We start from the raw sequence: 15,153 nt of genomic DNA, 5'->3' as shown, positions 1-15,153 counted from the left end.
TTGTAGACTGCTAAAAAACAAACAACAGCCCACACAACTGAAGAGCTTAATTTCATGATCCCTTGGAAGCTTTCTTAGAAGCAATAAAAAAGCAACTGAAATTTACAGCTCAGTTTCTCCATGACAGAATAAGTAGAATGGGTAAAGATGCATCAAATTAACTCACACTAGCAGTAGGACCCTCCCAACACCCACCAAAGCATTCACACTCTGTGACTTCAAAATGAAAAAGCCATTATGGAATTTAAGACAGTAGTGATTTTATTGTCTACCAAATCACACCTTACTTTTTTTTTTCCTCTTACAAATTCCAAAACAAATGAAAGAATTTTTGAAATGTAGTATTATATAAAAACCCCATTTGCCACAAACTACTGTACTCAGTGGAACAAATATATATTTCAGGAGCGTGGCTGACTGTAAAAATAATCCTATGAAATAAACATTGTTCATAAAAATACAGTAAAATGCACTTTCCCCATGTCAATAAATACATTTTAACGCTGTTTCCAGTTGGCATTTTAAGCCACTAGAGAGCTCTTAATGAAGTAGAAGCCAAAGTATAATTTCTCCTTATGTACTTTTACAATTATTGCAATAGCATCCAGAACTGTAAGCATTTTCCTTGTAGTCTTTTGTTTCCATCTCCACAGGAATCACAGACAGGAGAAAAGATGTATTTATAAAAAATACGCTACTCCTATACTGATCCCCATTTTGGAAAGAATGTTTAGTTTTATTTTTTTTTCTTTTTACTAAGAAATAGTCCATAGAACAAACTGTTTCAAAGGAGAATTCTCTAGAATTCAGAAAAACTCAGAAAATTAAAGTCTGTTGTCCAAAATCATCATTTTGTTTTTAATCCCTGTTTAATACATTTAACCGTTTAATAAATTTAAAAATTAAACAGTTACATTAGATAAAAATAGAAGTTTTAGAACATCTTTAACAATAATAGCTAAGATAAAGGTTTTGTTAGAAAAAAGAAAATCTTGCACTTTTTACAGATCTTGCAATTTTTCAAATCCAAGTATTTACTTGAATTGTAGTTCTGCTATCCATGCACACACAAAAACACACAATTATATATACATAGATCCCTGATTATTTTAAGACATTTTCCAAATGGCTTATTAAAAATGTAAAAGTCAATTTCAGCTGAAGTCACATTTTGTTTGTCCAAAGCACAGTCATTTCTTCAGAAGACAACTATCTTTCTTCCTTTCCCATGATGCTTCCCTTAGAGGTTCTGTCTATCTACACGTGAACAAATCAGTATTTTACACATCACTCATCTTGTGACAGTACGTTAACTATTACTGTGCCCAGAGAATGAATGCCTTTTAAAAACAAGAACAACTCTGTTATATGGCTCTTCTAAGAGGCTGAAATACAGACATTTCATTATCTTTCTTACTACACAAGCCTCTTTATCAATCATTAGCTGGTTTTTGAAGCATAGGAAGACCGGTATATTTGGTACACTTGATGGAACAGAATAAAAACAACAAAAAATCATTAAAGCCCCTGTAACTTCTTAGATTAATTCAATCACCTACAATTCTTCCATTTCAAAGTGTGTATTAAAGCTGTTTGCCATGGATGTATGTTCAAAGATTCTTGTTAGGCTTGGTTTCAGTAGCTCCACAGAATGACATGACAGCTGCTGTGAGGTATCATTCTTCAGGGACATGATTTGATCCGCCCCAGGATCCCTTCTGTCATAGTACAGAGCCCACAGCAAGGTAATAGTGAGGATCATAGCCAGAATCTGCGTTACTCCAATAGAGATTCCAAGAAATCTCAGCACTTGCAATTGCTTCGTCCCCCTCAAAAATGTGTACATTTTTTTACCGCATCCCTATGAAACAAAAATAGATATAAAAAAGTTAGTCAATATTATCTGGCTTGCAGTTCCCAAGGCTTAGCCAGTTTTAGTACTGGCTTTTCTGGCTCCCCCAAAAGATCTACAGACTTGCATAACCTCATCAATGTTTCTTCTCACCTTTTCTTTTTAAGTGTTACCTGCATCCATTATATGCCAGTTTTTTAGTTCAGCAGAAATACTCTAAGGAGTAGAAAAATCATTACATTCCAGACACTGTCTGAGTAAGGAACAGTGAACAAAACCCCCCTTAATGGAGGATTTCTGACAAATTTTGAGAATGTATTGAGTAAAAAACAGACTTTCTTTAGTACTGAGTAATAACAGTATCATATACATGTAGCATTATTTCTGCATTTCATTCCTGAAATAGTAGCATTTCCTCACTGCAAAAAGCATATTCATTTATGCTAGTTACACTCCGCCAGCCTCGCATATCTGTAGACTACACTCTAAAAATTAACTTGGCTTCATTTCTGATCTGAATGTAGAAACTTCTGCCTTTTTTTGCATAGTTTATACAAAGAACCAGTTTTATCTTGTCTTCTGCAGGGCCAATCAAGGTATAGCTCTTGCTACAAAGTAATTTAAGTCATTGAAAAGTCTGTTGGGTATTAGTTCAGAGGAGAAAAAAAAAATTAACACCAAGTCATTGAGACTGGTAGGAAATGACAAGATGAATATTGTGAAAAATGACATGGAAATTCACGTGTTAGAAAAATGAACAAATAGAATCACAAAATACCCCGAGTTGGAAGGGACCCCCAAGGATCATTGAATCCAACTCTTGGCTCCACACAGGCTCACCCAAAAATCAGACCATCTGCCTGAGAGCACTGTCCAAGTGCCTCTTGAACTCCAGCAGGGCTGGTGCTGTGATCACTGCCCTGAGAAACCTGTCCCAGTGCCCGACCACCTCTGGGTGCAGAACCTTTCCCTAACACCCACCCTGACCCTCCCCTGTCCCAGCTCCATGCCGTTCCCTCGGGTCCTGTCGCTGTCCCCAGAGAGCAGAGCTCAGCGCCTGCCCCTCCGCTCCCCTCGTGAGGGAGCTGCAGGCCGCCATGAGGCCTCCCCTCAGCCTGCTCTGCTCTGGGCTGAACAAACCAAGGGTCCTCAGCCACTCCTCATGTGTCTTCCCCTCTAGACCCTTCAAAATCTTTGTAGTCCTCCTTTGGACAATCTCTAATAGTTTTATGTTCTTCTTATATTGTGTCTCCCAGAACTGCACACAGTACTCGTGAGGCCGCACAGCGCAGAGCAGAGCAGGACAATCCCTTCCCTCACCCGGCTGGCGGTGCTGGGCCTGATGCACCCCAGGGTACAGCTGGCCCTCCCGGCTGCCAGGGCGCGCTGCTGGCTCACATTCAACCATGCTGTCAAACAAAACCCCCAGTTCCCTTTCAGTAGGGCTGCTCTCCAGCCTCTCATCCCCATCTGTATATATAACCATAATTGCCCCAGGTGCAGAATCTGCTGCTTGCTCTTGTTAAAATTCATATGACTGGTGATTGCCCAGCTCTCTAATTTGTCAAAATCTCTCTGCCCTAGAGGGAGTCAGCAGTTCCTCCCAATTTAGTGTCATCTGCAAACTTACTCAGTATACCTTCAAGTCCTACATCCATCCAAGTCATTTATGGTAACAGTAAAGCCCTAAAATGGAGCCCTGGGGAACCCCAGTAGTGATTGGCCACCAGCCTGATGTAACCCCATTTACTATAACCCTTTGAGCCCAACCCACCAACCGATTGTTCACCCATCGTATTATCTACCTGTGTGCTAGACATTTGTTCCATAAGGCTATTGTGAGAAACACTATCAAAAGTTTCGCTGAAATCCAAAAAGATTACATCTACTGTCTTCCCTTGGTCATCTACATGGGTATCATTGTCCTAAAAGGAAATTAAGTTAGTTAAGCAGGACTTTACCCTCACGAACCCATGTTGGCTGTGACCCATACTGTCTTTCAGATGTTTTTCAATAATTCCCAGAAAAATCTCCATAATTTTACCAAAAACTGAAGTGAGACTGACAGGCCTGTAATTACTTGGGTCTTCTTTCTTACCCTTCTTGAAAACTGGGACAACATTTGGCAGTTTCCAGTTGACGGGGACCTCCTCAGATTCCAAAGACTTTTGGACGAATAATTGAGAGAGGTCTTGTGATAACATCAGCCAGCTCTTTGAGTATCCAGGGGTGAATCCCATTGGTCCCACACTTACATGCATCCAGCTGGAGTAGCAAATCCTGCACAAATTTGTGGCTAGCTGAGATTTTATTTTTCCCATAATCAGGGTCCTCCATCCAACCCGGGACTAACTGGCATGGCATAGTGGTTTCCATGCTTCTTTCCCACCTATACACCATCTCCAGCTGCTGCAGCAGCACCAGGAAACGCCCCGGGCCACAGCAGGTCCCCACGCTGAACCAAATTAATTACACCTGTGAAGCAATACAAGTACCGACACCCATCCTGCAGACTGCTATTCCCATGGAGACTCTGCAGACGTTTGAGCTTGAAAGTCACCTCACAGCATTATTGCCGTGCTTTGTTTCATATCTCACTGTGAGAGTGGTTGCAACTACCCACCCTGCACAAACCCAGGCAGGAAACTAGACCCTTCTCCAAAGAGCTTACCACCCACGTGCTGTATTAGGAAGATGGTTATACCCATCACTTCTCCCTACCATTGGACAGGTGCAAATCCAAAGCACTTATTTACAGAAAAATAATTATTTACACACACACACAAAAAAAAAAGACCTAAAAAAATAAAAAGCATGTTAAAATACCATAAGCTGATGTTTCCAAAAAATGGAAATTTAGAAACAATAATCGCTTATGTGGAGCACATGTTGCAGTTTGCTCACGTGGCCAAGTAATTACTGCACAAGGTTTTTGAAAAGCTCCCAAGTCCCTGTAGGTCAGCAAGTACCCACAAAGAGACGCTGGCTCTGGGGACTACTGGACAACAGTGCAAACATAAGCTACACTACTTGCTGCTCAGAAAAGTTGTCGTCTTAGAAAGGATAAAACTCTGAAGAGTGGGCCCTTAGCTACTTTGGCACATGCTAAGTTTTACAGCACTTCACAGTAGAGAAATCAAAGGAACAACGCCAGCAAGGGACAATTCAGAGTAGTAATCATGATAGGATAATACTATGGAGTACCGGCAGGCATTGGTCTCAGCAGAAGACCTCATGGAACCCATCAGAATGGGCATTACCTTCAAAATACCGTTTTTGTGGTTATATCCTTCCTACAAATCTTGTAAATTCTCTATGAAAAGAAAGCAATTGATCAAAGTGATAGAATCTGAAGACAGGCTATGATAAACAACACTTTTCAATCACAGTGAAATTCCCCAAAGCCAACATTGTTTCAAATATTGCAGTCATGAAGTTATGTGATGAAAGGCCTGATTCTTGCCTGACACACAAAATTCACACCGCAGTCAACAGATTCTCATTTAGGACCTAAACAAAATCAACGTACTCTATAATAATTGTACCAGAGTAAGTTAAAGGATCTCAATGTCTTTACACTCTTCATGATGCCACTGTGTTTTTGTGTTTTTATAAATTAACACAGTTTAGACACAGAACAAGGAGAAAATTTGGATTCTTTGAAATCTGAAAAGAAAAAAAAAATATAGCAAAAGCTATGTAATTGAACTTAATGAACAAAAATGACCAAGTTAGTGCCTTTTTTTTCCTTCAACTAAAAGATAGTGGTGCAATTATGTTACTTTCCAATTTTGTTTTTGATTACAGAGAAACTGTCTTCATGTTAATACTTAGATAACTTTAAGGGATTAAGGTACAAGCTGGTCACAATTTAAAAATGCTCAACCACAGCAGTATTCAAATTCAATTCATTTTTTGCCTGGAGGAAACATCCATTAACAAACAGCAATAACATTAATGCCTGCATCTCCTGCAGAAAACACACATAACTGACACAAATTATGCCCAATCTAGATAGACTGCCTTCCTCCATTTAATGATGTTCTTACAGTTCTGCTCTAATACACGTTCATAATCAGCCTCAAAACTGAGAAATATCCAGCTACCCCGGTTATCCTCAAATTCATTTTATTTCTGCTTATGCAACATATTCATAGTTGGTAGCCTGCAATTAAAGAGTACACAAATATACTTTCCTAGGCAAAACTAGTACTTTGTCACTAAACTGAAAGTTCTTATTGACAAATCACAAATACTATAAAACTTTGTAGTGATCATTCAGAGCATTAGCTTCGAACTCCTACTAAGCTATTAAGGTATTAAGCTTTAAACCAGTATTAAGGACCTGGTTCAAATTTATTCTAAGAGCCATTTGAAATTTTCAGTATTAAAATGGAAACAAAGCATGTTTTTCTGATTTACTGCAACACCACAGTACCAACAGAATAATAATCAGATCTTAAATAAGCCACTTCCCAGAGCAGCAGAGAACTGATAAACCACCAGCACATTTAACAGATCTGTTATATATAACAAAGTTCTGAGGATTGTCAAAATTATGCTAGAAAAAAAAAAAAGTAAAAATTAACATGCAATTTTGATTTTTCTGAAGCTATCAAATCCTACCAATTATTTTATTGGTATTTTACTAGACTGGCAGACCTCCCCTTGTTCTCAGACCAAACTGAAACAAAATGAACCTCCTAAGCTGCAGTCATCTCATGCACTTCCATTGCAACTACAATCTAAGACTTCCTTATTCTATGAATTGCACAAAGGCGAGGTTTGTCAGAATAAAAGCAGTTCAAGAAGACCAACATTAAAAAAAAAAAAAAAAAAAAGGCTTTCAAAATCTAGCAGCAGAAGCACAATTCCTGTCAAAAATACTCTCAGGCAAGTCTTCAAGTAAGCCACCATCCTTTCAACAAAAATTGTTATTGCAAAGGACTCCAAATGAGACCACAGAGAGCTCAGAGATCCCAGCAGAAAATTACAGCACAGCTACAACAAACTTTTATCCATCCCAGCCAACAAACTAAACTTCAGTTTTCTGAAATACTCCAAAGGACTTTTCTGAAGTACCAGAATGGATATTTACATAAGCCAATTTTAGCCTAGTGAGGCTAATCTCATCAGATTCCCTCTAGAATCAGCAGACTACATAAATTTGTTTTAAATCACTTTCTAAAGAAGCTTTTCTCCTTCCGTTCTCCAAAGCAGAAGTCAGACAGATTAGCCTTGCAGTTAAAGTTGTTTTTGCACGACAGTGATAAATATAAGAACAAGTATATAGTACAAGCCTGTAAGAAAACCCACAAACAAGCATCATGGAAAAAAAAAAAACAGTTTTGCCAACCAAACACTGTACATAACTCAGAAAGCAAAACATTATTTTTTGCGGCTAGTGAAACAAAATAAAGGCTGTCCCTTTTTGGAAAAGATTCTGCAGTAGAGAGCCAAATATATGTGTGTGTGTGTGTTTATTTATTTTTTTTAATAAGAGATTAATCCAATCAAAACGTCTCTGGGATATCTGCGGTACAATAGAGGAAGAACTATAAATGTGCCCTTCAGGTTTCTTTTAGAAAAAAGCCAGGCAGTCTCTTTATAAATCAAGTGGGTATTAATGTAGTCTTTGTGCTCCGCAACATCGTTGTCTTTCTCTATTAATTCTCACACACTTTTTTCACACATCCTGGTAGCTACTTGACTGAGACTTACTTCTTGTCATGTTAGTTCTATTGTGTCTCTGATTCTCTTTCTCCATGTGCCTACTTTTATTGAGAGACTTCAAACTGAATCTAGCAGTTTTGACATTTAACACAGTTTGGAACACAATGGATGGTTTCAGGAGTTGAAAAATCTTCTCCTTTCTAACAGCTGTTATTTTTATTCTCCAAAAGTAACTGAAGAAATTGTTACATTATATATCCAAATGTCAAACTATATGGTCAATTACTTTTGGGGAAAAATCATGAATGGGAACTTTGTCAACCTCATGGAAGCCCACCTTCAAGGACTGGGCTTGTCCTAGTATTGATCTCGATTTGGATGTCACAGCAAAGAACCAGCATGATGTTCCAGGCCTGGTTCCTCCTGGACTCATTCCCAATTTCACACCCAGAAGAGCTCACTTAGGTATTGCCATTCATCTTCCTTCCTCTAAAAGTAATATTCAAGGTAAAGAAAGAAAAAGATCTCACAATAACTTTGGCTCAGGAATTACCTAAGCTATATTGGTGGCACCCAAGGAGTAAGTGTTGGACTACTACCAGACTGCCTGTTGAGTTGCTTGGGTCAACTTGAACACCTTTGCTTAAGTCTTCTCCTCTCACTACCCAGAATCAAATAGAAGTGAGAACTCTGGCTGCAAAGCAGATAAGCCACAATTGGCTATAAAAAACACCAGAACTAAAAACCATACCGAAAACAACATATCCTCCCTCACGCCTAATTTGTTTCATCTCTTCAGAAAAACACTGTGAAAAAAAGATCTGAGAATCTCAGTATCTTTGTCAATACATGTGCTCCTGATTTTCAGTGTCTACCTCCACAGTTAAAGGACCTTCTGACATCTGTAAGAGAACAAGGTGTGCAGGTAGGAAGGTAGTGCTTCAAGAGTGCTGCCTCTGGAGGGCTTCATTAAAAAAGACAGCAGATGCTCAAAACCTCAGCATTAACAACATTAACTTCTTTCAAAAAAAAAAAAAAAAAGAATTGCTCTGCAAACCTTTCTGCTGCACTGCAAGTGAAAAAAAAAAAGTTTGGAAAAAGAAACTGGATCATGAAGACTGCACAAAGCTATCTGAAATACCCATATTTTAATTCTTACCTCCTGATAAAGGTCACTGAGATCCTCATGATGTGCCTGCTTAGAGCATCCTGGGAACTCTCTGACACAACAGGAGTCAGGTGGCCAGTCCATCTCTGTCATTTCCAGCCAGTCTGTGAAGTACACCACCCCACAACATTTAAACTGCAAAGGAAGGATTAGCCAAGATCAGCAATAATGATGCTACTTCTTCATAATAGTAGGTCATTAAACAAGTTAAATAAATTCCTATTAAAACCTTTTGCAGTATTTAAGTAGGACCAAAACACATACAAGAGCTTTCATGTATATTCCTCTGCTTTGACAGAAAAGCAATGTGAAAGAAGTAATGCAGTAACCAATGAACACCTCAGAAAGAGCCAATGATACTGCTCTGTCCTTTAAAACCCTACTGTTCCTTCAAAGGAGGCTTTGCAGAAATTATTGTACCCTTTAGTTTTTCTATCCATATTACTGTAGACTAACGCGTGATAATCTCATGGCAAAAGAGTGAACAACCACATCTGTAGCTAAAGTAAATTTTAAAAAAAATATTATTACGGTCTTACTAGTAACGACTATTCCTGCAAGGCTACAGCTATGGACATATCTGTTGAAAAATAGATCAGAAAAAGCATACAGCAGAGATTTATCTGAAAACAGTAATAAAATAAAAAGTTAAAAGAGTGAGAAAATGTAGAGAAATTACAAATATTGAAAGACGAAATGTAAATGGAAGAATAGGACATCACACTAAAATAAAATAATAAAACACAGCAACAGAATCAATCATAAAAGTGGAAACTCTGGCTGCAAAGTAGATGAGCCATAATTGACTATAAAAACCACCAGGGCTAACAACCTGTCTTCTCTGAAGAGCACACCAGGAGATTTAAAGACAAATGACTAGCCTACCACATTCCTAACTGCATTCACATAAAAAACAGCTGAAGCAGCTATGTCAGATTTTTTTTTTCAGCATTGGATGGGGAGTTGATATGACTGAGAAAAGGCCTTGTTGGAGGAACAAAATGGTGCCGTCCATCTGAATGTCCTCCACTACCAATCTCAGTGTTTACAATTCATCATCTGGCAAAGACCCATGGACATAAGAACATTTGCCCCGTTTACCCACCTCACAGCCAGACTTCTGTATATGATTAATCCACTTCTCAGTCATATTCAAACAGATCAGTGCCCAGGTAGAATGCTTGTACTCCAGTCCTCTTACAAATCCCACTTCTTCCATTTCTGATTTTCAGCACAGCTTTAGCACCCGTATTTTTATCAATTCTTTAGTCAGTCAAAATCCTCCCTGACTTCCAGTACAGGACTTTCTAAAGAAAGCTCAAGCTTTGGCTCCCCATCGCAACTATAAAGTCAACCTCATTAAACAGTCTCTCCTTACTATCGAGTCTTTTTTCCCCAACCCCAGTTCTTCCTTCCTGACTCGAAACAACCCTTCCTGCCTTCCTTAGCTTAGTCACAACTCTGGCATTAGACCAGCAAGGGAGGTGGTAGCGGTGGTGGGAAATACATTACCCGTCTCTCTCAGATGTTAAATAATACAGAAGAAAGAGCACACGGCTGATCAGAGCTGACTTTTTAGGAACTGGCAAAAATCATAATGCTGACTAAAGAAGGGCCTCCTGCAGAGTGCTCATTCAGGCATAAAATACATACCATGCTCACCCATTCACCATCTAAGTTATGAGCAGGCAGAACAAAAATGAGACTCCAACAGTTTAGTATAAGCAGTAGAAGAGCCTTCTTAAATTCACTTCAAACTTTCTCAAAATTCCTTTGGTCACAGATAGAACACAAGAAATTTAACTTATAAAAGAAATTCTTCTCCCCTAGAAGAGTTAAGGCATGGCTTCTTTGGCAAAGAAGCTGATATTTTATTGCTAGTATTCACCTTAAAACCATTATTATGACACTACTATAACCAGGAGCATAAAAGACAGCTTTTTATTTAATCAACCTATACATTTAAATCAAGATACAATATCAGCTCTATTCAAGGAATTCAAGACCATCTGATTATGTTAACTCATGCTACAGAACAGACACACACTCTACCTGCATATGAAGGATTACTGTTTAACGTAGCACTTGAATAGCCAGAGCAGGGGTGAGGGGCTTAAATGCATGAAGTCCTCGCTCTCTCTTTCAGGTTTTAGTATAAATACAGACTAACCAAGCACAGCTAGGAAGTGTTTAAATAAACAGGAAATCTATGCAACACCGATAGACTTAAACATTTCAACAAGGGCAGCACAATGACAGGCATTTAAAGAGTTCTCTTCCTGCACGAGTTACATTTGTAGTTAATGGGTTTTACCTTGGGCAATTTCATTTTTGTAACATAATACTTCATTCTTTAAAAATAGTTCTGAATTTTAGTAGGCTACAGGGCAAAGCTGTGAATACGAGGCAGTTTTTTGCTTTGTTTTTTTCACCCCTGGTCAAAGGAAATAAAAACCCTGATCACTTTTCGCTAACCTCAGCAAAAGAGACAGCATTGGCATCCTTTTGGAAGTTTCCTGTCCCACCCAATTCCAGGTAACCACAGATCTTATACATGACAGTTCCATGAAAGGAAACTAACAGAGCATACAGGAAGGGGAGCACAGCTTAATATTAAAATAGAATATAGAAGTGTTCGTTTTATTTTACCTGAAGAATTTCAATTCTACATAAGCCATATTCTTAATTTATATAATAATCCTAAAAGGTGTTGGTGTCCTAACATTACTGGCAGAAAAAAAGATAGTGCTAGCACTTTAACTGAATTTAGTAACATTCTTACTTTTGACATATACAACGAGGGTTTTAATATGTTCTGAGTGTTATTTCTGATTAGGCTTCATGTAACACCATGATTACACACATTAAGTAGATATAGACCTTCCGACTCCTGAACTGCTAGATACTTTGATGATATTAAGAATTACTTATGTGACTGAACAGAAATAAGCTATTGAGGTTGTCATGTTTGTCCACTACTAGTATTGGTAGCATTTGTAGTAGTAGTAGTTCAGTAGTGTAAACTACCAAACGTTGGTCATTTATTTTAATTTACTTTTTGAGGTGCAGGTCTCTACAACATACTGATATTAAAATATATATAATAGGAATACACATGAACTTACCTGCATTAGGCAAAGCTACAGCATGTCATGTGAATAATATTATTTCTAAGAAAATGGGAGATCAAGTTGTAAAATATACAGAATAGTGTCTTTAGGACGTACAGAAGCTCAAAAGCTGGATATCAAGTGATGTAAAAGACATCATCACTACACAGGGCTTCATTTAACTTGCATTCATCTATTCATTTAAAAATAAAGCTTTTCCTTTAGCAGATAAATAATACTAAGGATGTTTTATTTCAGTTAATGAATTAACCATCTTCTTACCTCCCTCTGAAAGAAATTCCAGGCATGGGTCAGCCACTGGTATCTAGGTAGGCCATAATTGGTCATCCTGGCTTTCAGAGTGATCATATCAGACCACTGTACTGGAACCTAGAACAAGGAAAGAAAAGTGATTGACACAACAGAAAGCTGATGAATAGGCCAGTTAGCTTATGGCTCCAAACCCAGAACCTTCATCTACTCTGAGATCTTTTAAGTGCAATAACCAAAATAACTCCGTATTCGAATAAAACAGGAAAAATAAATGTTTCATTTTTTGCGACACCAAATCTTTATAAACCTTTATTACAATAGCAGGAAGAAGTTATTTGGATCTTTTGCTAGTAATGTAGTGTACACTGAAAAGGAGCTACTGCATTTTGGAGAGATTCAAAGATTGTTGTGTACAATTTGATTATATTATTACCAGATTTTATCTGGCATAAAACTTGAACCAAGCCCCATCCCAGTCATCAGGGATGGAATTCGTCTGCTCCAATTTAGTTATCTCCTTGTTGCCTTCTTAGTCAATACAAAGAAACAGGCAGCTGTCCAGGGCAATTCATCTCATCGCAAGAAATATTTTACACAAGGCAGATGAATCATTCCCTTGAAGTCCCAAATCCACTTTCTTCAACGTCTAAGGTGACAAACGCAGATTTAAATATCTATCTTTTAAATTTATAAAATTGAGATTAATTCTGCCCTGATCATCTTTCCAGTAGCTTTCTGGCTTTGACTGAAGTTGAGCACACAGGTATCCTGAATGTGCTCAATTTCAGTATCTCACTTAAGAACAATAACAAGTTTAGACAGTGAGGACCTGTGAAATTTTTCTTCACACACACTCATTGCCTTGTAAATCTTCTCCTCTGAAAGGATAATTGTTAAAGTATTTTTTTAAAACCTGACTACTCAGAAGTGAGGAGCTGGTGTTCTCATCAGATGATGACCCCTAACTAGTAATTTGTTAGAAATAAAGTAAGCAAATGCTATAGCACTGGGCATACAGTGCAGTTAAGAAGTGAGGAAAGAAACTGGCTTCCTGTTTAGCAGCACAAATTTCAGTGTGCCAAACTAAAACAAGGAGCTGAAGACTTCACAGTCACCCTTCTAGGCACACATGTGGTGCTGAGTTTTGCCTTGTTCCCACTGGCCTTAATAGTCGCGGTGAAAGCAATCACAATTGCAATATAGGCTTTCATTTGGAGGGCAGGGGAGCCAAGCTACTCTAGTGGCTATGACTGAGCTCTCCAGTTCAATTTGGAGCAAACAGTAACAGCACTGTGTGAATAGAAATAAATGTAACTTAAGGAGAAAAAAAAAAATCACAATGCTTTCCAAGAAGCCTGGTCCTTGTCGTGTCAGGTGCTCTACAAGAATACAGGGTCAGTCGATGCCTGACTGACTCTGTAATCCAAATAAGAGCATTTGATAACTGTTACATTATGCGACAATTTTGACTCCTGGTAAAGCTTTGTATATCACGAATATATTAATAATAATAACCCAGAACTTTAACACACCTTTCACTTTGCAGAATTTTTATTCCTTATGCTATAAAGCTTTGAATTCACCATTGTCCACATGAAAAATATGTTAGCAGTACAGCACTAAGAATACTTATGAAAACAGTATCACAGAATACCTTTATTGCAAACATTACACTAGTCACTATAATAAAATAATTTGCTTTTGTACTCAATGCTGACTTCCAGTGCTGTGTAAAGAGAAATGTACTCTGCTTTCTTTGGATAATACTTGATATCACTGCAATTAAGATTTTATTTGTTAGACTATTTTATTATCTTGAGTTGAATACAGTCCTAGTTTACACACATAACAAAAGGTGTCCATCTTCTTTATGAAAACAATGAGGAGGAGGAAAAAAAACAGAAAGTGAGAGATGGAAGTTAAAAACAAATCAAATCAAACTAAAACCCACTGTAGGAAGGCAATTTGAATTCTGGAGCTAAGGAGGGACACAGTCTGGAATCTGTATGTTTGACTACTACCACAATATCTAGATGTCAAACTAAGGACATCAATGTATCTGTTAAGTAGCTTCCTGTCAGCTTGTATGCACAGTACTGCACAATAACACAGAACCGTGAGATGCATTCATTTGACCATGTACCATATGTTTAATTTGTATAACACCGCCTTCATGCAGTGTGTAAATAAACAAAAATTTAGAAATATTGGTTTGAATTTAGCATACAAAGCTCAGTTTGCTGTTCAGATCTGCTCATTATGATTATTTTTCTAATATGTACCAAGGCCTGACCAATGCCCAAGTAAGCTGAGAACCAACACTGGCTGTTCATTCTTGTGGGTGGAAAAATTAGTCATGAGGCACACTTCATGCTGAGAGCTATCATGAGCTAGCAGGAAAATTGTTTATACAAGGGCTCTTACAGCAGATTTGACCATATGCCAAAGAAAGACCATTTTGGATTAGCAGAGGTGGCTATGCCTCAGTGACGTTTTTGACAACATCACACACCCACCTACACTAATGCTAACTGATTCTCTGAGATGCACAAGGGGTTCTTGTGATTTCATGCTACACTGAAACCAACATGACAGCGAGTCATTCCCCGGGGATACAAAGCAGTTGTCTCATCTCCATGCAGCAGAATCGGAGAAAGCACGCTGCAGGGAAGTGACCTGCACAGGTATGAAAGAATCACTGAGAAACAGCTGTGCTTTTCCAAACCACCACATTTCCTACGGGTGTCAGCAGCAGGTAACCTGAGTCTGGTCAATCTCATTACACAAGGAGCGCTGGTGTTACGACAAAGAAGGAGAAGGAAAGGTAATCAGATGGAAAGAGAAAATAAAGGCACAGTATTTCAGAGGATAAGGAAAAAGGTGTAAAAGACGGGAAGAAAAGACAAAAAGAAAAGCAATTTCTGAAGAGATCTTTTTCTGTTCTCTTTGTATGTTCAGAGTTCACGTTCATATTCTTGAATTCCTGGAAGAAAGAGGAAAACCTGGAGGAGCATGGATTACTGGGTTCCCTGTGACCCACTGCCAAAGGCACAGACATGGAGCTCAGTGCTGCTCTC

The 15,153-nt window shown here is 38.2% G+C and overlaps 1 protein-coding gene across 2 annotated transcripts in view; it reads right to left on the bottom strand.

The window, feature by feature from the left end:
* Window positions 1-238: 238 nt before the first annotated feature.
* Window positions 239-15,153, bottom strand: part of TSPAN12 (tetraspanin 12) — a 47,900-nt gene continuing 32,985 nt past the window's right edge. For both annotated transcript variants that reach the window (XM_080591027.1, XM_080591026.1), the window contains 3 exons: window positions 12,086-12,193; window positions 8,685-8,828; window positions 239-1,861 (listed from right to left, as the gene is read on the bottom strand). In XM_080591027.1, the coding sequence (XP_080447153.1) occupies window positions 1,556-1,861; window positions 8,685-8,828; window positions 12,086-12,193 (558 nt within the window). In that variant the 3' untranslated portion in view covers window positions 239-1,555. The remainder of the gene's footprint in view (window positions 1,862-8,684; window positions 8,829-12,085; window positions 12,194-15,153) is intronic.

The sequence above is a fragment of the Anser brachyrhynchus genome (assembly GCF_964034855.1).
Source record: "Anser brachyrhynchus genome assembly, chromosome: 1".
Lineage (NCBI taxonomy): Eukaryota > Metazoa > Chordata > Aves > Anseriformes > Anatidae > Anser > Anser brachyrhynchus.
This window is presented reverse-complemented; position numbering and strand designations above follow the sequence as displayed.